This window comes from Pituophis catenifer, unplaced genomic scaffold (genome assembly GCF_029215685.1).
Source record: "Pituophis catenifer annectens isolate HBS135680 unplaced genomic scaffold, rPitCat1.0.hap2 SCAF_1, whole genome shotgun sequence".
NCBI lineage: Eukaryota > Metazoa > Chordata > Lepidosauria > Squamata > Colubridae > Pituophis > Pituophis catenifer.
The window spans coordinates 198,456,396-198,478,876 of record NW_027256881.1 but is presented as its reverse complement, the minus strand read 5'-3'; the positions used below and the strand labels follow the sequence as shown (position 1 = coordinate 198,478,876).

Below are 22,481 nucleotides of genomic sequence, written 5' to 3'. Positions count from 1 at the left end.
AGGACTAGAATAAAATTGGGGCCTGGTTGGCAAATTTTGATAAGGGACCAGACAGACATTGGGAAGCAAAAATTATCCAAAACTTGAAAAGAGAACATTTCATTAAAAAACATTATTGGTTGCCATGGCTATTGTTATCAAAGTTATAGATCGTAATAGCAATAGCATTTAGACTTATATACCACTTTACAGTCCTCTCTAAGCAGTTTACAGAGTCAGTATATTGTCCCCAACTATCTGGGTTGTCACCTCGGAAGGATGGAAGGCTGTCAGCCCTGAGCCTGGTGAGATTTGAACTGCCAAACTGCAGGCAGCCGGCAATCAGCAGAAGTTGCCTGCAGTACTGCACTCTAACCACTGCGCCTCCGTAACTCATCTACCATACTTTTCCAGTGCAAATTGATAGATGTTTTTTGACTTCCCTATCCAGGTTGGAGACATGATGTCTGCCCTATGGTCACGCAGCTGGTTATTGTGCCCAAGGGTGGATTAGAATCTGACTCTTCCTGCTCCTAATCTAGCACTTTAACTACTACACCAAGCAGTTCTCCTTGGATATTATGTCTTCTGGGATATAAAGAACAGGACAAAACGAGTCAAGCCATAATCACAGTGTCTAAGAGCAAATATTATTGCTTGGCACCAGAGTGCCTTGGTATTGTCCTAAACATGTATTATTTGCTCAACACTGAGCTGACATTGTGCCCACCAGAGAGATGCCAGGACATGTTGCTCTTTTCCCCTTCGTTTCCTGGCACACAGCACACTGTAATCTCATTTGCTCGAGGGCGGCAGAGAACTGTCTGACCTTTGGATCGTTCCAATCCTACAATTATGTGATTCGAATAACAGCAATTATTTTCTTACCCATTTTTCTCCGGCGTCACTGTACGCACTGATTCGGGGAATCCGATCCACCAGCTGAAAAAAACGGGCGGCTGCTATTTTAGCCTTGGCATAATTTGGGGTATAAGAGGACGCTTTTCCCAAAGCAGTTCCGCTAGTAACAATGGAGGAAATCACCCTGAAATTGGAAAAGACATGTCTCAGTTTGCAGGACATATATATAAAAAGCCTTGTTGAATCAGGTGAAGTGTCTCTGGTTGGGTTTCCATCCAGGACCAGCAAATTGGAATTGAGAAGCTGACAAATTAGAGGCCCCCCTTTTTTTATTGCCTAGTCTCCAGAATTTGATTTTAAATTATATGTTAACATCTTGGTAAGGCCACACTTGGAATACTGCATCCAGTTTTGGTTGCCACGATGTAAAAACAATGTTGAGACTCTAGAAAGAGTGCAGAGAAGAGCAATAAAGATGATTAGGAGGCTAAAACATGAAGAACAGTTGCTGGAACTGGGCATATCTGTCTGATGAAAAGAAAGACTAGGGGTGACATGATAGCAGTATTCCAATATCTCAGGGGCTGCCACAAAAAAGAGGGAGTCCAGCTATTCTCCAAAGCACCTGAGGGTAGGACAAGAAGCAATGGGTGCAAACTAATCAAGGAGAGAAGGAACCTAGAACTAAGGAGAAGTTTCCTGACAGTTACAAAATTAATCAGTGGAACAACTTGCCTCCAGAAGTTGTGAATGCTCCAACACTGGAAGTTTTAAAGAAGAGATTGAATAATAATTTGTCTGAAATGGTATAGGGTTTCCTGCCTAAGCAGGGGGTTGGACTAGAAGACCTCCAAGGTGCCTTCCAACTCTGTTATTCTATTCTATTTGCCCATTTACACATACTTGTAAAATATCTCCTGACATGGAGGACCATTCTTTATTTAGTGATCACAATATTTTATATCCTCCCCTCTTCCATCTTTTTGAACATTGTTTAGCTTTCCCAGTCAGATATTTGTCTGTAACAATATGAGAATTCATAGATTCCGTGGTGTTTAAAGAAATGGTACCTCTGTAGGGGGGGTTTCTTACCTAAATACGTAGCTGTAGTGAAGTCCTTCCTTTTCGACTAAAAATCCTCCGTATAGGTAAGAGACAGAATTGGCTATGAACAAAACACACTGTGCAAAGCCATAACAAACGCCGTAAACGTTTGCTTTTTTAATAGCTGCTCTGTAGGGGGCTTCTAGCTGTTTCTCATAAGCATTGATAAAAGTTTTCTCCCTTCCAATCCCAGCAATGGTCCTAATATTTGCAAGGGCTTCGTTGGAAATCTGATTCCCAAAGAAAAAGAAAAATCTGTTAAGGATTATACACAGGTTTATCAACGATTGTATATAGGCGTTTCACTTTAGAGAACTACAGAATTATGATTTTTACATATTAAAATTCAGGGGTGGCATGACATCTGAAGTAGGAATCGGCAAATCCAAAGCAGACAGCAAATCATCCACAGCAGGCTTAGATGGTCTCTATGGAACACCAGAGTAAATATTAATTAATTTATTGTTTCTTTGTCACCAAGAATCTGCCTCTTGACAACTCCAGAAGAATAAGCCCTGATTGTTTAAGATGACCTTCCAATTCAGTACTGGGTTTCACTTACCTTTGCTACTGGTTCAGAACTGTGAGAGTGCGCTTGCGCTTTGCTCATGCATGGCGCTTCTGCGCATGTGAGGTGTCTGTGATGATGTCCGGGTGGGTGGGCGGAGCCTCCCGCCGCTGCAACCGGTTTGCCCGAACCGGGGCGAGCCAGTAGAAACCCACCACTGTTCCAGTTGTAAGGTAAGCCTGCTAACCCTTATCAACGGGCCTGGTGGCTCAGCAGACTGATAGCATTGTGATTAACACCAGCTGTCTGCAATTACTGTAAGTTCGAATCTCACCAGGCTCAAGGTTGACTCAACCTTCCATCCTTTCTATGGTAGGTAAATTGAGGACCCAGTTTGTGGGGCCAATAAGCTGACTTTGTATAAATATACAAAAGTATGAGGCTATTGCTTAACGCATTGTAAGCCGCCCTGAGTCTCCAGAGAAGGGCGGCATATAAATCAAATTAAAAAAAAAAAAAGGATAATGGAGATATGCTTCTTTCTTTCTTTCTTTCTTTCTTTCTTTCTTTCTTTCTTTCTTTCTTTCTTTCTTTCTTTCTTTCTTTCTTTCTTTCTTTCTTTTTCTCTTTCCTTTTTTCTTCCTTCCTTCCTCTCTCTCTCTCTCTCTCTTCTTTTTCTTTTTCTTTCTTCCTTCCTTCCTTCCTTCCTTCCTTCCAGTGGTGGGTTGCTACCCGAACCAGGGTGAACTGGTAGTGGCGGGGGGCTCCGCCCACCTGCCGAGACATCATCAAAAATGCTCTGCACATGTGCAGAAGCTCCGCACGCTGCCAATTGTGAATCAGTACTGCCGGGATTTGAAACCCACTACTGTTTCCTTCCCTCCCTCCCTTCCTCCCTTCCTTGTGTGAGAATAACTATAAAAAGTAGATAAGTGTAGGTCAAAGAAATGGGCAGGGCCAGGAGTGGGGGAAATCCAGTATTTGATTTCAGCTGAATTTATATTTAAATTATATTATATTACTGTTGATGAGAATATTCCCCATATCTTTAAACACGTTTCCCTTCCTCCTCATTCTGTCACATGTTGGGATTGCAACACTCTTGTCATTTCCTTAGATTGGGCAACTGTTTTACTGAATAGACATGGGGACCGTTTGGGCAGACTTCGGCCTAAATGCTTTGCTTCTCCTAAAACCTGATTTCCGATTCTGAGCCTCTGCCCTTCCTTGGTTGGCCTCCGAAAAAGAAATCAGACCTACTTTCCAGCTGTAGCCAGAACTGAATTAAGGCTTGACCCACACAATGTTAATCCAAGAACTATAATTATTCTGGAGATGAGTTTCCCAATTTGGGGCAAGACTATTATTGTAATTGGTGGCATATGGCAAGCATTCTTTCATCTGGGTAAGGTTCTGGCTGTCCTGAATTACAGGCATACCTTGTTTATTCACACGTAACCTTGTCAAACTGGCTGACTCGCCCTGCTTGTTCTGTTCTCAAGTTATTAGCATTAGCCAGGAGCGTGGTGGTGGCTGCTCTTTCAGGTTCACAAAGGTGTTGTTTTTATATCATTTGCATTTTCAGAATATCTAAACCAGGACTCAGGCTTATAAAGGTGCTCTCCAAACCCCTTTCCCTTCTGTGTATCATTATGCTGAAGTACAATAAACTGAACACAAGTTAGACAGCCATTTCTCAGAAGTTTCGCTGGTACTGCATTAGTTTGAGAACAAATATATCCTCTGGAATTCAGAATATAGTTTTTAAACATATAACACAGATAAAAGGAGAAAGGAGCGGGGGCCGAAATAAAATTACATTCAGATCTTATGGTAGACAAGACTTGCATGCTTATTAAGCTGAGCAATGGTTAAAATTCCCACATCTAGGAATATACCTTTATGGTGGTCCTCGACTTACAACCGCAGTTGCGTCCAAAATTTCCATTGCTCAGCAAGGCAGCTGCTAAAGTGAGTTTTGCCCAGGGGTGAAATGCTACCGGTTCAGACCGGTTCAGCTGAACTGGTAGCGATGGCGGCGGGTGGTTCAGAGAACCGGTAGCGACGGCAGCGCGAGGCTCCGCCCACCTGCCCGGTCGTTATTACTTCCTGGTTTTAACCTGTTTTTTACCCTCTGCACATGCGCAGTGCACTTCTGAACCGGTAGGGAAGGTAAGTAGATTTCACCTCTGATTTTGCCCCACCTTACGACCTTTTGTTCCACTGTTGTTAAACAAATCACTGCCATTGTTAAGGGAATCAAGTAGTCGTTAAACAAATCTGGCTTCCCGCATTGATTTCACTTGTCAGAATGGTGATCTCATGGCACTAGAAGTTGCTAGGTGCCTGAATTTTGATCATGTGACCATGAAGGTGCTGAACAGTCATAAATGTGAAAAACAGTCGTAAGTCACTATTTTCAATGCCCTTGTAACCTTTAAAGGTCGCTAAACAAGTGTTTGTAAGTGAAGGACTACCTGTAGTTTAAAAATTGTTCTATTTCTGCCAATGGCCATCTTTTCTTAACGATATAGGGTTATTCCTAACTGCTTTTCAGCAAAAGAGCCTTGGTAGTACAGTGGTTCAAGGCACCCTGTTATTAAGCTGGTTACTAAGACCAGCTGCCTGCAATTACTGCAGGTTCGAATCTCACCAAGGCTCAAGGTTGACTCAGCCTTCCATCCTTTCTAAGGTAGGTAAATTGAGGACCCAGTTTATGGGGGCAATAAGCTGACTTTGTATAAATATACAAAAGGATGAAGGCTATTGCTTAGCGCATTGTAAACTGCCCTGAGTCTCCGGAGAAGGGCGGCATATAAATCAAATTAAAAAAAAAAAAAGAATGCATGAATGAAGTTACCTAGTGGCACGGTTTGTGACAAAAATCACTCTGTTTCCTAGATGGGGACCTGGGCAGCAAGGTGTCTCAAACTATTTTGAATTTAAAACCTACATTTTTAATTATTCGTGCCCTATTTTAAATTGTTACATTCAGTTTTTACGTTGTTAACATTTGTACACCATCCAGAGTCTCTCTGTAAGGGAGCTGGGTGGTTTCTAAATGCGATAAATAATTTAAAAAAAAATAATGGATAGATTAGCTCTTACATTTCAAAAGTTTTAGAAGCCTTCAGGTTCAGAAACCTGTTTTACCTCTGTTGCAAATATTGTACGTTGCTGTGTGGCGATCATCTTTAGCAGGAAGCCAGTGGGGACAGATGGGAAATGATATCATTGTAAAGCTGTTTCATTTAGATATAACATTACAACTAATAACTGTTTTCTCAATAAATGTTAATTGTAATGCTGTTAAAAATGAATTAAAAAATAGATGAGCGGAAAGAAGACATTTTGTTCAATTTAGTGATTCTCTTTTTCTCTCTGTTTTTATTACTCAGATGTTGCAGACTTCCTGGAACCAACCTAATGGAGTATTAGAAGAAAAGAAGCAAAATGCCAAACAGGAAACTCTTAGTCCTGTGATGGCGACCTATGGCACGCGTGAGAGCCATCTCTCTGGGCATGGCAGCCATCGCCTGTTGCTTTTCCGGGTTCCATGCGTGCTGGCCAGCTAGTCTTCACGTGCGCAGAAGCACCGGAAACCAGAAGAGCAGCTCCCTGGCATGCATGCACACTCTGGGAATCTGAGCTTCCGGTTTCTGGCGTGTGCATGCACACCAGACAGCTGGTCTTTGTGGGTGCATGCATGCCAAAAACTGGAAGTGCTGCTCCCTGTTGCGCATGCGCTTGCTGGGAAGCTGAGCTTCTGGTTTCCAGCGTGTGCATGCATGCCGGCCAGCTGGTCTTTGTGCACACATGCATGCCAGAAACTGGAAGACCAGGTGACCGGCACGCATGTATATGCCGGAAACCGGAAGCTCAGCTTCCCGGTGTGCACACACACTCAGGGGATCTGCTCTTCCAGTTTCCGGTGCTCCCCCACACGTGCGCGCTCCCATTTCAGGACTCGGTGCCGAAAAGGTTCTGAGAGGGCAATGGGAAAAGGACAACATTGTCTTAGGCCTTTGGTCTCTTCTAGGAAGAGGAGAAAAGAACAACATGCATTTGCACAAGAGACTCTTTGACTTGTATATAGGAGAAGGTGAGAGTCATATGTCATCTATGGAACATATATCCCCAGCATCTCAAGTCTCTTCTTTCTTTCTTTCTTTCTTTCTTTCTTTCTTTCTTTCTTTCTTTCTTTCTTTCTTTCTTTCTTTCTTTCTTTCTTTCTTTCTTTCTTTCTTTCTTTCTCTCTTGGTTCGATTTACAATGCGTTAAGCAAGAGCCTTCATACTTTTGTATATACCTGCTTAGTAGGACTTTTGCCCCCCCCCCAAGCGGTGTTCTTTTTTATACAAAGTCAGCTTATTGCCCCCACAATCCGGGTCCTCAATTTACCTACCTCGGAAGGATGGAAGGCTGAGTCAACCTTGAGCCTGGTGAGATTTGAACTCGCAATAATTGCAGGCAGCTGGCAGCTAAGTGCTACTTAACAGCACTTTAGTCTGCTGCACCACCGAGGCTCTTTTAATTTAATTAATGCACATATTGCCTACGCTGGAAATGCTTATGAGGATGGTGTCTAACCAGCAACAAATGATTAATGTGGGAACATTTAGATCCAAATGCCATTTAGATATTTCTTCTTTCACTGGGATCTAGTCATTGTCTCATCCAAGTAGAATATTGGAGAACCTGAATTTATTTGTGATTATCAGGACTATGGTAGCAGGGTGGCTGAGTGGTTAAAAATGCTGGGCTTGTCGCCTGGAAAGCCAACAGCCGGGGTTCAAGACCCAAGTGCCACATGATGGGGTGAGCTCCCGTCCTTGCCAACCTAGCAGTTTGAAAGCATGCAAATGCAAGTAGATAAATAGGTACCACTTCGGTGGGAAGGTAACAGCGGTCCATGATGCCATGCTGGCCGCATGACCGTGGAAATGTCTTTGGACAGCACTGGCTCAATGGCCTTGAAACAGAGATGAGCACTGCCCCCTCTAGTAAATATTTGCAAATAAAATCTGCAGGGACTCCTTTATTGGGACTATACAGCACTTCAAACTTTAAGGCAAAAAGATGGATTGAAGGGCACAAATATGGCACCTCTCTGCATTTCCTTGAAGCAGTGGTAAGAAAGGAACTTCTGTCTCAAGAAAGGAACAGGAAGTTTGGATGAAGAAACTGCAGAAAATATGACAATCACATTCACCCAATATTTGGTTCCCCTATCCAAAATAAATGTACAAATGACAAGATCCTAAGACATGGGTTGGTATCAAAGGCCCCAAGTTAAGTGAGGCGTAACTTTGTTGCTTGTATCCTTACGATTTATATTGATTGTTTCCTAGTATGATTTGATTGCTTATTTGTACCCTATGACTATCATTAAGTGATTTGTACCTTAAGACAAATTCCTTGGGTGTCCAATCACACTTGGCCAATAAAGAATTCTATTCTATTCTGTTCTGTTCTGTTCTGTTCTGTTCTGTTCTGTTCTACTCTACTCTACTCTACTCTACTCTACTCTACTCTACTCTACTCTACTCTACTCTACTCTACTCTATTCTATTTTTTGTTTGTTTGTGTTAGTCTTGCCTCCCTGTGACTAAATAGACAAGTCACTGTGGTTTTCTTGGCAATATTTTAGGTGGGTGGTATACCACTTCTTTCTTCGTAGGACTGAGAAAAATGGACTGGCCCAAGCTTTCATGTCTAAGGCAAGCATAGACCTCACCATTTCCTGGTTTCTATGCCAGTATCTTAACTATTAGACCAAACTGGTTCTCAGTCAATAATTACATAAATATAGCTATAGATGCTCCTCAACTTACAACAGTTTGTTTAGTGACTGTTCAAAGTCACAACGGCACTGAAAAAAGAGATTTATGATCAGTCCTCACACTTATGCCTGTTGTAGCATCCCCATGATTACGTGATCAGAATTCAGATGCTTGGCAACTGATTCATATTTATGATGGTTGCGGTGTCCCAGGGTCCTGTGATCCCCTTTTGCAACCTTCTGACAAGCAAAGTCCATAGAGAAACCAGATTTAACGACTGTGTGACTAACTTTAACAACTTCAGTGATTCATTTAACCCCTTTAGCAAGAAAGGTTGTAAAATGGGGCAAAACTCACTTAACAACTGTTTCACTTAGCAAAGGAAATTTTGGGCTTAATTGTGATCATAAGTCAAGGACCACTTGTACTGTATAGCTATACCTTCAGAAATTAAAATCAGTGAACATCAAATATTTCAAGCACACAAGGACCTGTGGGGAGATAGCCTATATTACAAGATTTGAGAGGGTCCACTCTTGAATCCAGTTTGTTACAGTTGCTTTTAGCTGCGATTTACAACTGTCTCTCCTGATAATAAAAGTGCTTTTCAGGTTTAGAAGTGGACACTTCGAAGTCACAGATTCTCTAAGGAGCAAGTCATTTTTCCAACAATAGAAATGGTACCGTCTGGGAAGCTTCTATTGCTTAACAAGCTCTGTTCATGTGTACATGTAGAGCAGGGGTATCAAACACAAAGCCTGAGGGCCAGATGTGGCCCACAGGGTGCTTAGATCTGGCCCACGGGGCCATCCTGGAAACAGCAAAGGACTGGCCCACGGTGCCTCTGCCAGCGAAAATGGGCTCCCAATCTCCGTTTTCGGCTGGGATGGCCTCCTGCAACCCTCTGCCAGTGAAAACGGAGCTCGGGAGTCCTCTGTTTTTGCTGGCAGAGGGTTGCAGGAGGCCATCCCAGTCAAAAATGGAGATTGGGAGCCCATTTTCGCTGGGAGAGTACTCGGGCCGCCACAGGCAGCCCTGACACTAGTGACGTCAAGCTGGCCACGCCCACATTGGCCACGCCCACTACTGCCCCCCAAGGTTAAGCCCTCAATAAAATCGAGTTTGACACCTCTGACATATATATAGAGAGACACACAGATATAATTACATAACAAAGGCAATTGCTCAAGCAGTTATTCATCGTCTCAGTCAGTCTTTGAGTAAAACAAAAATAAAGCCCATTACCCTTCCGGTAGCTTCCATTGCTTTCTTGTCCTGAGATGCAAAGCCTGTCAGCATTCGAGACTGAACCATTCCTGACAAAGCCAAGAAAGGCAAGAAGCAGGTTATGACTAAGCTGAGTTTCCAGCTGAAGTAGAAAGCGATAATAATGGAGACTCCGATATTGGTGAAGGAATTCACAATCATGCCTATCTGTGTGCCAGTCGCCTAGGAAAGGAAGGAAATCAATCAGTCAATCATCAACAGCTTCTTGGACCAAGCTTGGCTCTATTCAGCAGATGCTGGAAAGCTCAAAGAGGCCACACAATATTTCAGGACAGGGGTGTATATCAGGGGTGGGTTCTACTTACCTTTACTGCCAGTTCGCAATGGACCGCGCACGCACACTAGAAGCTTCCTGATGATGTCGGGGTCGGTGGGTGGAGCCTCCCGCCAATTTTACTACCAGTTCTTGCGAACCGGTCCGAACCAGGGGCAACCCACCACTGGTGTATATGTCCCACCATCTGCCTTACTCCATTCTGTTACTCAGTCACTAACGTTGAAATTCCATCTGACCTACTGCCAGCTCTTTTTATTTTTCTCACTATGTATAGGTAGTCCTCCACTTACAATGGTTCATTTAGTGACCATTCAAAGTTACAACGGCACTGAAAATAGTGACTTATGGCCATTTTTCACACTTAGGACCATTGCAGCATCCTAATGGTCACGCGATTTACGTTCATATGCTTGACAACGGACTCATATTTATGACGGTTGTAATGTTCAGGAGTCATTTTGCGACCATTTGACAAGCAAAGTCAATGGAGAAGCCAGATTCACTTAACAACCGTCAATTGTTACTAATTTAACAACTGCAATAATTCACTTTACAAATGTGGCAAGAAAAGTCATAAAATGGAAGACAATCACTTAACAACATAAATTTTTAGGCTCAATTGTGGTCATAAATTGAGGATTACCTGTGTACCAGACAACCTCTGGTATTTCAAACTGCAAAATAGGCCCGTCAGCCACAACTTAGTCACTGCTACTTTTATTCTCTGTTTTATTCTTAGCTTCTCAACTTGTAGTAACCTCACAAGAGGAGTAGCAAAGACAAAATCGGTCCAAAGTCACCTTTATGGTGGTAGAATCACCACCTAGAGTAAAAAGCTAGTCTAGCTTGGAATCGCTCCATGGGAGGAAGTGGCAGAGGCCAGATTCCTGAAGCCTTTATCTGCCTGTTCCCATGAGGATACAGTCAGTCTGGCAAGACTCTTGTAACTCAATAAGTGGTCAACAATAAAGAAGCAGTAACAGTAACAGAGTTGGGAAGGGACCTTGGAGGTCATCTAGTCCAACCCCCTGCTCACGCAGGAGACCTATGCTAGGGATTCGAACTGCCAAACTGCCGACCTTTCTGATCAGCAAGCTTAGTGTCTTAGCCTGCTTTCTTGCGTCTGACAATTACTGATGTAAACAGAATGTTTTGCTCCCAACTTCAGACCAGAAGTGGAGCTTCAAAGGAGAAAATAGTTTTCCCTATGTGTATGTGCTATATAGAAGATGACAAAGGAAAGTGTGGGGTTTTTGTTTTTTCCTGAATAGGCTGTAAAGTTCTCCTGTCAGGGAGGATAAATTCCAGTAGACTTCAATAGAGTTGAAGTCCACACATCTTCAAATTGCCACGGTTGAGAAACACTGCAATAGACAGACCGTTTAGGGAGCCCGGGCGTGAATGAATGAGCGAAGACAAAGGCCTTATATTACACAAAAGATTGCTCCAAAAAATTGCAGCTGATCTCTTTCCTCATTCATTTTAACACTCAGTTGTTGAAGACTGCTTTGTGCCCTTGGATGTGCAGATAATAATTTTGCAACTGGGCTTTAATGGCTAGCCTTGTCTCCTCTCGTTGTTTTACACGATTGTTTTGATGAAATCATCATTTTAAACGTTATAAAGTTGCTTTGAGCAGCGGGGTTTGCCACAGAAGAGCAGGAGAGGAAGGTTTCATAAAATAAGTCGGAATAAATCATGCAAGCCTTCCAATGGCTGATGAAAAGGCTATAATGAAGACACAGATTTACAGCTGCAATGAGAAGTGGGCCTTAGACAGTGCTGGGATTCAAATAATTTAACAACCGGTTCCCTGCCCTAATGACAGCTGGGTAGGTGTGGCTCGGTGGTCATGTGACCATGTGGGCGTGGCCAACTCAACGTCACTCATGTCGATGGGTGCTTCGCCTTAGCTGTTACAATGTAATAAGGGTTAACCAGAGAGGCAGTTTCTGTAAGCAGGGCAATAAAGATTAGGCTAGAAACAACACCAGAATGTTTCCTTCCTGCCTTCCTTACAGGATTAGCCCTGTAAAGTGGAAAAAAACAAAATAAGATTTCTTCCAACAAACTGCTTAGAAAGTTAACAACCGGTTCTCCCGAATAGGTGCGAACTGGCTGAATCCCACCTCTGGCCTTAGATCTGCATACTGTGTATTAATAATGCCTTGGAAGCTTCTTGTTTTATCACATCAATAATTACAAATCACTGGGAATCTCGCAACTACACTGGAGATTGTGTTGGCAGCCCCCGCAGGGACTCAAATTGTATACTCTTCCTTTATCAGGTTACTGAAACACACACTTGCCAGCAGCAATTATTATTTTGCTTCATTCTGAAGCAAATCATATTGGATGTTTTTGTGAAACGGCTATTAAATCAAATCTCTTACCCCTTGAACTTGAGAGGCATCAGTTGCTAGTCTCGTAGTCAAGGCCCCTGGGCTGTTTCTATGGTCATCAAACCAGCCAATTTCTTGGCCTAACATCGCCTGGAAGCCAATTTTCCTTAAGCGTCGTGTAAGCAATTCTCCGGCCTTTGCAAACGTATAACCCTGCAAAGGATTTTTAACAAGTGTAAATCCAAGTGTCCGTCCACATGTACAAAAAAGAAGAAAACGAGGGAGGGGGGAAGCAGGGAGAGAGTATCAAGGGAACGGCACCCTCATGCTGAGAATCCTATTCGGTTCTCATCACCTGTAAGAACTGAGTGAAGAACGATACGATTCCAACAACCACAAAGAGCAAGCAGACACCATTGATCTGAGCTCTTTGCTCTTCTTCATCAGGCACCGAAAAGGTCTTGAGGAAAGAAAAGGAGATTAAATATAAGTTTTTGCACACGGCAGTTGAAAGCACACATTTATTAGGGTTTTTTTCAGTATTTAGGCCAAAGGCTACAGCAATGTAGAAAAACGCATACTTGTGTAGTCTAATCCATGTTCATTTCAGCATGGCATTTGACGTGGTTCATCAACAGGGCTGGCCACATCATAGGGTGTAAAATATGAATATCAGACAGCAGAATTTGAGTATTAATGTTTTCCATGTTACTCACTTCACACTCGAGGTGTTTCTGGGTTGAAAAGATTAGCCGGGGACCTCACCATTGCCAAGAGACACCCAGTTGGGGGTTCCTGCTGTCCCCAGCAGGAGCTGGAACAAAGGATGGGAGCTCACCCCACCCCATGGGCAGCAGCTGGGTCTCGAACATGGGCTTGCTAACCTCCAACACAGCATCCTAACCACAGCTCCTTCCATGCTAGTAACTATCTTGTTTGCCCCTCTTTGACCCCTTCCCAGTTTGAGGGCATCTTTCTTACAGCATATTATCCCATTCTAGATATATCCATTTTTAAAAGTGAAAATTTGTTGAACGAATGCTGTGGTTCCAGGAAACCTAACAGTGCGCCCTCCCCACCCCTTATGAAATACACCAGAAGAAATGTAGATCTGTTGAGAAGGCAGGTATTATTAATAAGTGGAAAGAAAGTAATGCTGGATCAGATAAAGTCATGCATCTCTGAAGTGGAGTAAGAGAGAGCAGTAGCAATAAAAAGAAGAGAGAATCAGAAAGTCACAAGTCCTTTAAAAGTCTAACACCTATTAATGATTCTTCAGAGGAAAACCCAGCAGGATGAGGTCAATTTTTCCCCCTTCTTTTCTTTGGCAACCGAATAAATAAAATTGTCCCTGAGTCCTAATCAAATTAAGTGGAGACATTTAGCAAAAGTAATAGACTTATTACATTCTATTGTGTTTTACAGCATTATCTGAGCAGTTTACAGTCAGCATATTGCCCCACAACAGTCTGGGTCGTCATTTTACCGACCTTGGAAGGATTGAAGACTGAGTCAACCTTAAACCCAGTCAGAATCGAACTCCAGGCTGTGGGCAGAGTCAGTCTGCAATGCTGCATTCTAACCACTGCACCACAGGGGTTCCTAATTTCCCATTTACTCCCCACTTGCCTATTTACTCACTGGGGAACAATAATAAAATAAATAAAATAAAATAAAATAAAATAATAAAATAAAATAAAATAAAATAAAATAAAATAAAATAAAATAAAATAAAATAAAATAAAATAAAATAATAAACCAAACCAAACCAAACCAAAATAAAAATTCATGTCTAATCTCCCCCTTTCAAAAGCTTTAAAGGAAAAAAGAAAGCTAGGAACTCTAATCATACAAGTCTTGCCACATGGGTGTCTTGCCTCTTCCCCAAACTAGCATCTCTAACATCTTTGTGCAGAAAGATGAAAAAAGGTGCTGAATTGTGTTGAGATCAGAGGTAGGATTGTTTCCTCATGTACTAAAAGCAAAACTGACAGGAAAACCAGCCTTCAGATAAACAATATGCAATCGGCTTTTCCACAGAATGTTGAATTGCCAGCTACATTCCAGAGACTCATTTTGATCTGGAGCTCATTAATGAAACAGTCCCATCTTCCTTTCCTTCTTTCCCTAGAATACTGCTGGCAGGATAACAGAGCCTGCTTGGAGAACCAGTCTTAAACTTGTCTTCAGAACATGTCTTTGTTTATACGTAGGCACAATGGTTAGATTTCCCTATTGCATCAAAGTACATTTTTTAAACAGTGGCTTTTTAGATAAGCTACATGTTAGGCAAGATTCCAGCTTCACCCTAAGCAGTAGGCCACAGTTTACAAACTACAGGAGGAACCAAAGAAACTGCTTTATATCTTACAGTGATATGTGAATTCATCCAGTAATGAAATCAAGAGAGAGGGAGGGAGGGAGGGAGGGAGGGACAACATAGGATGCTCAATATCATTTATTACAAGGCAAAAGAACACTGGTCATTGGACCTACTCCAAGAATTTGACTGAAGAGCAAGGCATAGAGAGGGTTGACTGCCCCATTGACTCCTGCCCCAAGGGATCCAAGCACCATATAGGGCCATTCAGGAGCGTTGTACTTCAAAATCCTGGTCACGTTAGCAGGTGCGACTTCTTCCTCATCCTTTTCATGAATCCGTTCCTTTTGAAAAGGAAAGAGGGAAACATTAGCATTCAAGACTGTTGCTACCAGAGGACAACAGCAAATGGCTCTCCATCACCTCCCCGCCCCCTGACTGCCATTTTTCCTCAGGACGAAATCAAAAGGAGATGGGGAAATAAGGAAAGCAGCTTGCAACATTATGATGCAAAGTCTTTGCCTCTTTTCTGCATGCGGGGTGATCTCCCACGCACATATATAAAAGGGTGAGGATGTGATACAGCAGCACAATGCTACTTTCATCGTTTTTATGAAAGCCTCCAGACCAGCAGACATCTCTGCCTCCTTATAAATCTTTAGATTTTGAGGGAATCACCTCGCAGTATTCCTAACAAAGGTGAGGTTATCAACACAGATTTCAGCAGGAGTTTAAACTCCCATTTAAGTGCAGTCACCAAGAAAGCCTTTTCTTTGTCCTTCCCCATCTAGTTTCTGACTCACCTGGGATACGGGAAAGGGCCTCTCCGTCAGATTTTAGGCTGTGAGCAAGCTGTTTCCTAAACTGATGTGGACCTACATCGAGTGGTGAGGTGGCCTAGAGGTGGAGCTCTCACCTCACAATCAGAAAGTTGTGAGTTTGATCCTAGGTAAAGGCGTATATTTCTCTCTCTGGGCACAATGAGAATATATCTGCTGAATGTAACTCCGCATTGGCGACAGGAAGGGCATCCGGCCAGTAAACACTCAGATCCATTCAGTTGCCCAGACTCCACCCCACAAAGGATTATGGGATTATTAAAAGAAGAAGATGATGATGATGATGATGTGGACCTACTTTGTGTAGACCTTTAATATCATCATGGCCCCTTTACAGTCAAATTAATAGTCATTGCAGCACTTACAGTACCAGTGTAATATTTTATCCCAACCTGTAATGCTCAAATAATCTTGTCATTGCTACATTTGAACCAATTACATTTTCCAAAGTCTCTTCATTGGAGGCCTCCAGGAGAATGGCTTGCAATCATTTGATCCCAACAAAAGTATCACCAAAGACAGGTCCGGTGTCATGAGATGGGAAGAGACAAAGGAACACAAAACAGAAGCTTCTCTTGGTCTTGCAGTGACTCTGACTGACCTTCATAAATGGTCTTCCATCTTCTTCATAGTGAGATATGCTACAGTTGCGCTCTGTATAGGATCCTACAATTGACGCTGGATGGTCAGGGACTATGTTTGACAACTGAGATCTGGAACGCTGTCGAAGAGATGCTCTGAGAAACAGAGAAAAGTCCAATCACACTCTTGCCTGTCTCAGGAGTTCAGGAAATAATGCATTTATTATTTAATTTTATAATATAATATAATATAAAATGCCACCATGAGCTTTGTTCTGATGCCACTGTTATTCTTATTGCATCCGATATTTGAGATTCATGGTTCAGTTTAAGTCATCAGTTTAAGAGCCGTGGTGGTGCAGTGGTTAGAGTGCAGTACTGCAGGCTACTTCTGCTGATTGCCATCTGCCAGCAGTTTGGCAGTTTGATTCTCACCAGGCTCAAGCTGACTCAGCCTTCCATCCTTCCAAGGTCGGTAAACTAAGGACCCAGATTGTTGGGGACAAAAAACTGACTCTGTAAACTGCTTAGAGAGGACTGTAAAGCACTGTGAAGCGGTATATATGTCTAAGTGCTATTGCTATTGCTATCCAGAGACCCAGAGAATCTCATTTTCACCCAACTAAGTGACAAAAATTCCTCAAGGCCAGAAAAAAAGATCAATACTCCTGAGGAATCCATTTGGTACAGCAGCAGTCGCTTTTTTTCTCCAGCTTTGCGCAGAAACCTGGATAAAGTAAAGGACCTTTCCTTTAAAAAAAAAGAGAGCTACTGCATCTACAAAAGATCCAAAGCCCCTCCTCCTTTCAGTATTAATTATACATAGTGCATCCAGCCTTAATATTTATGGTCTCAATTCATGATAGCTGGCATAAATAAATCTTTTGGTTCCATGCCCACGTCTCTCACACATCTGCAGCTTTTTTTATAAAAATTAAAATTAAAAAAGAAAAAAAAATCTTTAAAATTAAGCTGGCTAAAAGTCATATAATTTGAATTATTTGGAACTCAAATTTGGAATTTGAAAGTCTAAAAGAATTTCTGATCTACAATATTTTTGCTTTCAAGGCAATGCCAGTACACAGGTCATATAATGTCATATTTCATCCTTATATTGTCCTAGATCTAGTATCTTTCCAATTGCTTTCTCTTTTCTTTTTATTTTCCTTTTCCTTTCCCATGGTCCAAGAAGAATTCAAAGGAAATGCAGGATGTGGGTAGGGGAAAACCAGACGCTTTCTTAGGATAATATTTTCTGCAAAATAAGACTAAACTCCTCACCTGATATCCCCTTCAACAATATCATAAAATGGAAGGATTTTTTTCCCCATTATTACCAATATTATCTTTATTCAGAACCAGAAGCTTCTGATTCTGTACTTGTAAAGAACAAAGAAAATTTCAACACTACACTATTTATAGCTATGGGTGTGGATCGACTTCCTTTTCTTAATAATCTTAAATTTCAAACTTTCACACAGGTAGATGTTATCAAATGTTTTGCCATATGTTCTTCTTTAAATTCTAAGATTATTTTGGATCAAACAGGCTTACCGTAAGCTTGCTTGATAGCTTCCCCTGCTGAAAGGCTGCATTTTTTCAGGTTTTGGCTCAGATACTGTAAATACAATAATAGAAGATTCACGGCAACAATCAAAGGTAAGAGAATCCAAGAGAAAGAGAAAAAAAATATGGTCAAGTAGCATGAACATCAAGCAAATCTGTTATAAGACTGAATGTCCCAAAGGTGCTTTTTCAGGAGGCAACCGGACTTTCTTGCTTTTTCTTTTGAAGACATTTCGCTTCTCATCCAAGAAGCTTCTTCAGCTTTGACTAGATGGTGGGGAATGGAAGGATTCATATTCCATTCCCCACCTTCCAGTCAGAGCTGAAGAAGCTTCTTGGATGAAAAGAGAAATGTAGAAAGAAAGAAAGAAAGAAAGAAAGAAAGAAAGAAAGAAAGAAAGAAAGAAAGAAAGGAAGGAAGGAAGGAAGGAAGGAAGGAAGGAAGGAAGGAAGGAAGGAAGGAAGGAAGGAAGGAAGGAAGGAAGGAAGGAAGGAAGGAAGTCCAGTTGCCTCCTGAAAAAGCATCTATGGGACAACCATGACCTGGATGACTGAGAATCTCCGTAGACTATAAGACTGAACATTTCTGTACAGTACTTAATACTTCAATCTCAAGCCTTGCCATTCTACTCTGATCATTTAAATAGTTGATAAAGCACCTTCTTAAGCTCTGCTCATTTGGCAAACAAGCAATCATCTCTTTTCCATATGGGAATTTTCATATCCTACAGAAACACTGAACTTTGCACAGGAGTGTTAAGGAGACCAATTGTCCCTTGCACTTACAATTGTGTGAAACCCCAGAGCCGGTCATCTAGCTCCTCATCAGGAGCAAAGGTGCAGAAAGATGCTGTTCATGGTTGCATCATTTCATGTTGCAAGTAGCCATAAGAGCCTTGGTGGCGCAGCTGACTAAGTGCTGTTAAAGTAGCACCAGCTGCCTGCAATTACTGCAAGTTCAAATCTCACCAGGCTCAAGGTTGACTCAGCCTTCCATCCTTTCGAGGTAGGTAAAATGAGGACCCGGATTGTGGGGGCAATAAGCTGACTTTGTATAAAAAAGAACACTGCTTGGGGGGGGGGGCGAAAGCTCTACTAAGCAGGTATATACAAAAGTATGAAGGCTATTGCTTAACCCATTGTAAGCCTCCCTGAGTCTCCGGAGAAGAGCGGCATATAAATCGAACCAATAAATAAATAAATAAATAAATAAATTGGGTCTATTTGATCTTTCAAGAGGAGAGTTGGGTCACTAAGGCCACTTACTTTGGAACAAAAAATGTTTTTTATGGCGAAAAATTTTCTTCCCTCATTCTAAAATGGAACAGCCCAGCACAAGGTGTGTGTGTGTTTTCTTTGATATTGTTAAAACAAAGCCCCTTTCCAGTGACATATTTGATAATAGATTTCAATACACGTGGAGGAACCTTGAACAGATGGTGCTGAGGTGCTGCTAGTGATGCTAATGAACAGGTAGTTATTAGCAGCAGAAAGTGTGCCTCGTGAGCCTCTGCACCAACCAGATCCTGCACTATAAATATAAGTAGTTGGAGATGGGTTATCATTGGATAAAGGCAGCTGTGGTGGCACAGTCGTTAGAATGAATATTGCAGGCTAATTCAGCCCACTGCCAGGAGTTCGATCCTGACCAGCTCAAGGTTGACTCAGCCTTCCATACTTCCAAAGTTGGTAAAATGAGGTTGTTGGGGACAATATGCTGACTCTGTAAACCATTTAGAGAAGGCTGTAAGACACTATTAAGCAATATATGAGTCTAAATGCTAATGCTATTGGGAAGGGAAGCACTTTTCAGAACATTAGGATTTGGTTACTGGACATATGCAGAAAATTCTGCCTGAAGGTATCTGTATGTTTCCACAAATCACTGCATCAATTCTTTATAGGGCCTGTTGCCTAGTAGTAGAGCCATGTGTTTCATGCACAAAGCTGAAGGTTCAGCCCTAGGCATCTTCAATTAAAAGAAATGGGAGGTTTTTAAGGTCCCTTGAGAGAGATAATATCAGAGTAAATAATATCTGAGCTATGTTTAATACCCTACAAGACGAAATCGTTTGATCCTAAAGTGGACAGCTTCCTTGGTTATGAAATATGCAAAGTCTAATTCTCTGTGGAACCAATAAAAAATAAAACTTAAGCTTCATTAACAGAAAGTTAATTATTTGAGTTAGGAACATTAAAGATACAGAATCGGGTACTTGCTTTGCATTGAGCTTTCCATGAGTGCCTTGTCGCCTTGGCTTTGCAACGTTACCAGCGTGAAATACACTCCTTTCCGTTCTATCAGCTCTTCATGTTTCCCTCTTTCCACAGCTCTTCCATGCTCAAATCCAACGATAATGTCAGCAGATTTCACTGTGGACAAACGGTGAGCTATGGAGATTGCGGTGCGCCCAAAACGAGCCTATGGAGATGAAAGAAAGATTTTTGGAGGCACCACCATTCATGAAAGTTCAGTATGTACTTCTATCATCCCAGAGGATGAAATGAACTCTAATTGACTGATCTCTCTCTCAAATATGGATGCTTTATATAAATGTCTAAAGATTCCTTAAAGTGACATGGGGACTGATGTGTCAACTCGTAAAGCATCCCTGGCCTGCTCTCGAGCTGCCATAGGCCAGGGGTGATGGGAAACTGGTGAAATGGCACAGCAGCCAAAGACAGATGCACATTCCATGCTTATCTCTCTCAAGGCTGTATCCCAGGGTTACCTACGGCAGCCGAAGGGGAGTGACCTCTACAACCCACGAAATTGCTCCATTGGCAAATGTGATTGATGACATACCCTGGGGGGAGGGGAGAAACAGGGTCATAATTGGAGCATAAATTACATAGGGTCAGAGCTGGCTTCACTTGGGAACATGCCGACATGTAGCTCCTAATAAAAGACTGGATTTCTTTTGAAGCTTGGCTCAAGACTCATGATTTAATTAGGGCATCCGTCGGAACCCTGACATGATGTACCATGTAACTCAATAACTGGTAATAAAAGCAAAATATCCTTAATAAACCTGCGTGGCCTGAATGCTTGAACTGCGTTATTCTCTGAATGGAAATTGTTTTGCTGTTTCATGGCTATGACAGTCATTTTCTGGCGATGGGGTGGGAAGGCATTTCCTCTGAAAGAGCAATTCCAGGATGTGGGGATGTTCCTGGATTCACAGCTCCTGTTTCATGAGAGATAGAGGTGATGGTAATGGGAGGGGGCTACACAGCATACCAGATGCGGTACTATCCAAAAACTTCAATTTGTGCAGAATACAATGGCTATCTACCAGATGACATTTGCCATCAGATCCATATGGCACCCATGTTCAGTCATAAAATACTACAATAGATAAAATACAATAGCTAGTATTCAAATCCCCAAGAATTCCAAGGGAGGTGTGAACAGGAATGTTCATCCCCCCAGATACCATGTAATACTCAGTGCTAAGATGGACACCTTCCTTGGTTACTGAGGCACAGTTTTTCATATCATTTAAATGCTCTGTGATCTGTTGAAGGCATGGCAATGACACCGTGCATATTTTAGCCTAGGAAGGAAGATGACACTGCGGGGAAAAAAATGACTTTGACAGTACGATCTTTGGAGGTTGGAGGCTACAGAAGCAGTTATTGCCAAATCTTCCTCTACATCTTCTTTGTAAGAAGATAAAGCAATCACATAGTGTCCCCTTGCTAATTTCAACCTAATTTTCCTGTTGTTTATACCTATATCTGTTTCAGAATTTAAGTTTCCATGAAGTCAGAAAATCTCTCATTCCTATTCGTTAACAGAAAAATCCATCTGGATAGGTGCGAATGAATAAATCACATTTTAAAAAATAAAATAAGCAGTGTTATTGAAGCCCCAATTAAATCCACATGGAGTATTCCATCCTTCTTTCTTAATAACGCAGCTGTTTCTGGGTGATTGCATTTTTGAAGCCCTGCCTCACATCTAGTTCAAGCTAAGAATGTTTTTTGAAAAATGGGATTTGTTGTGTGCGTGAAACACACTCTGTGTGTTCAGCATTTGCACATCAATTTTTTAAATGTATTTTAAACAACAATAATAGAGTATTTCCAAGATTTAACTTAGAGAGTAATTTGATTGAACCATAGCAGACAAAGGAGGCAAACATCTCTCATCTATCCTTTTTCAAAATGATAAAAACTCTTAAATACAAAAGCTGTAGAGGAAATAAAGGACTACTTCCTTCCCTATAAGGATACCTTCCTTTTGTCTCTCAGCCAACTCTCTTTTGAAAATGATGCTTGCAGAAGCTTCAGGAGATCAAAGAGAGCGGCATTCGATTTTCCAGCAAATCTGTAACAAATCTGTACATGGTAGGAAACAGCACAAAGTTTTCTTATCTTAAGCAAAGCTGTAGATGAAAACAGAAGAAGGTTTTAGAGAAAAATCTGATTGCATAACCTTAGTGGGCCAGAGTACTTGCCCAGCTAATCCAGAGTGTGAAAAAGAACTATCAAGCGAACTGATCTGCATAGCTCTACATAATAGATAGTTTAACAGAGTTGGAAAGGACCTTGTAGGTCATCTAGTCCAACCCCCCACCCAAGCAGGATACCCTACACCATTTCTGACAGATGAAGTCCAATCTCTTCTTGAAAGCCTCCAGTGATGAAGCTCCCACAACTTCTGAAGGCAAGCTGTTCCATTGGTTGATTGCTCTCACTGTCAGAAAATTTCTAGGTTGATTCTCTCCTTGATCAGTTTCCATCCATTATTCTTTGTCTGGCCTTTTTGCCAGGATCTCTCAAACTTCGGATCCATTCTTACTGAAACGGAGTTCTCTGGAAACTGCCAAGCCCATCTGATGGACAGTGAATGCTTTGAGGTTTAAATTTTTTAAAATCCATCTCTGTCACTATTTTTAAACAAAACTTTATGGAGTTCCAGCATGCCCACAGGCCTTTCTGTTCACAAGAGCTGTCATGTTCATTTCAAAGGAAGATTGCAGAGATCAACAGCTTGTGTGCATTGGAGAAGAGGCAAAATCAAAAGAA

The 22,481-nt window shown here is 41.8% G+C and overlaps 1 protein-coding gene across 1 annotated transcript in view; it reads right to left on the bottom strand.

The window, feature by feature from the left end:
* ABCB11 (ATP binding cassette subfamily B member 11) overlaps positions 1-22,481 on the bottom strand; it is a 93,889-nt gene that overhangs the window by 15,035 nt on the left and 56,373 nt on the right. Inside the window, exons 17-25 of the mRNA XM_070938321.1 lie at positions 19,668-19,869; positions 17,436-17,499; positions 15,902-16,037; positions 14,638-14,805; positions 12,497-12,601; positions 12,193-12,354; positions 9,481-9,684; positions 1,933-2,174; positions 868-1,024 (exon numbers count right to left, since the gene is read on the bottom strand). Of these exons, the coding sequence (XP_070794422.1) occupies positions 868-1,024; positions 1,933-2,174; positions 9,481-9,684; positions 12,193-12,354; positions 12,497-12,601; positions 14,638-14,805; positions 15,902-16,037; positions 17,436-17,499; positions 19,668-19,869 (1,440 nt within the window). The remainder of the gene's footprint in view (positions 1-867; positions 1,025-1,932; positions 2,175-9,480; positions 9,685-12,192; positions 12,355-12,496; positions 12,602-14,637; positions 14,806-15,901; positions 16,038-17,435; positions 17,500-19,667; positions 19,870-22,481) is intronic.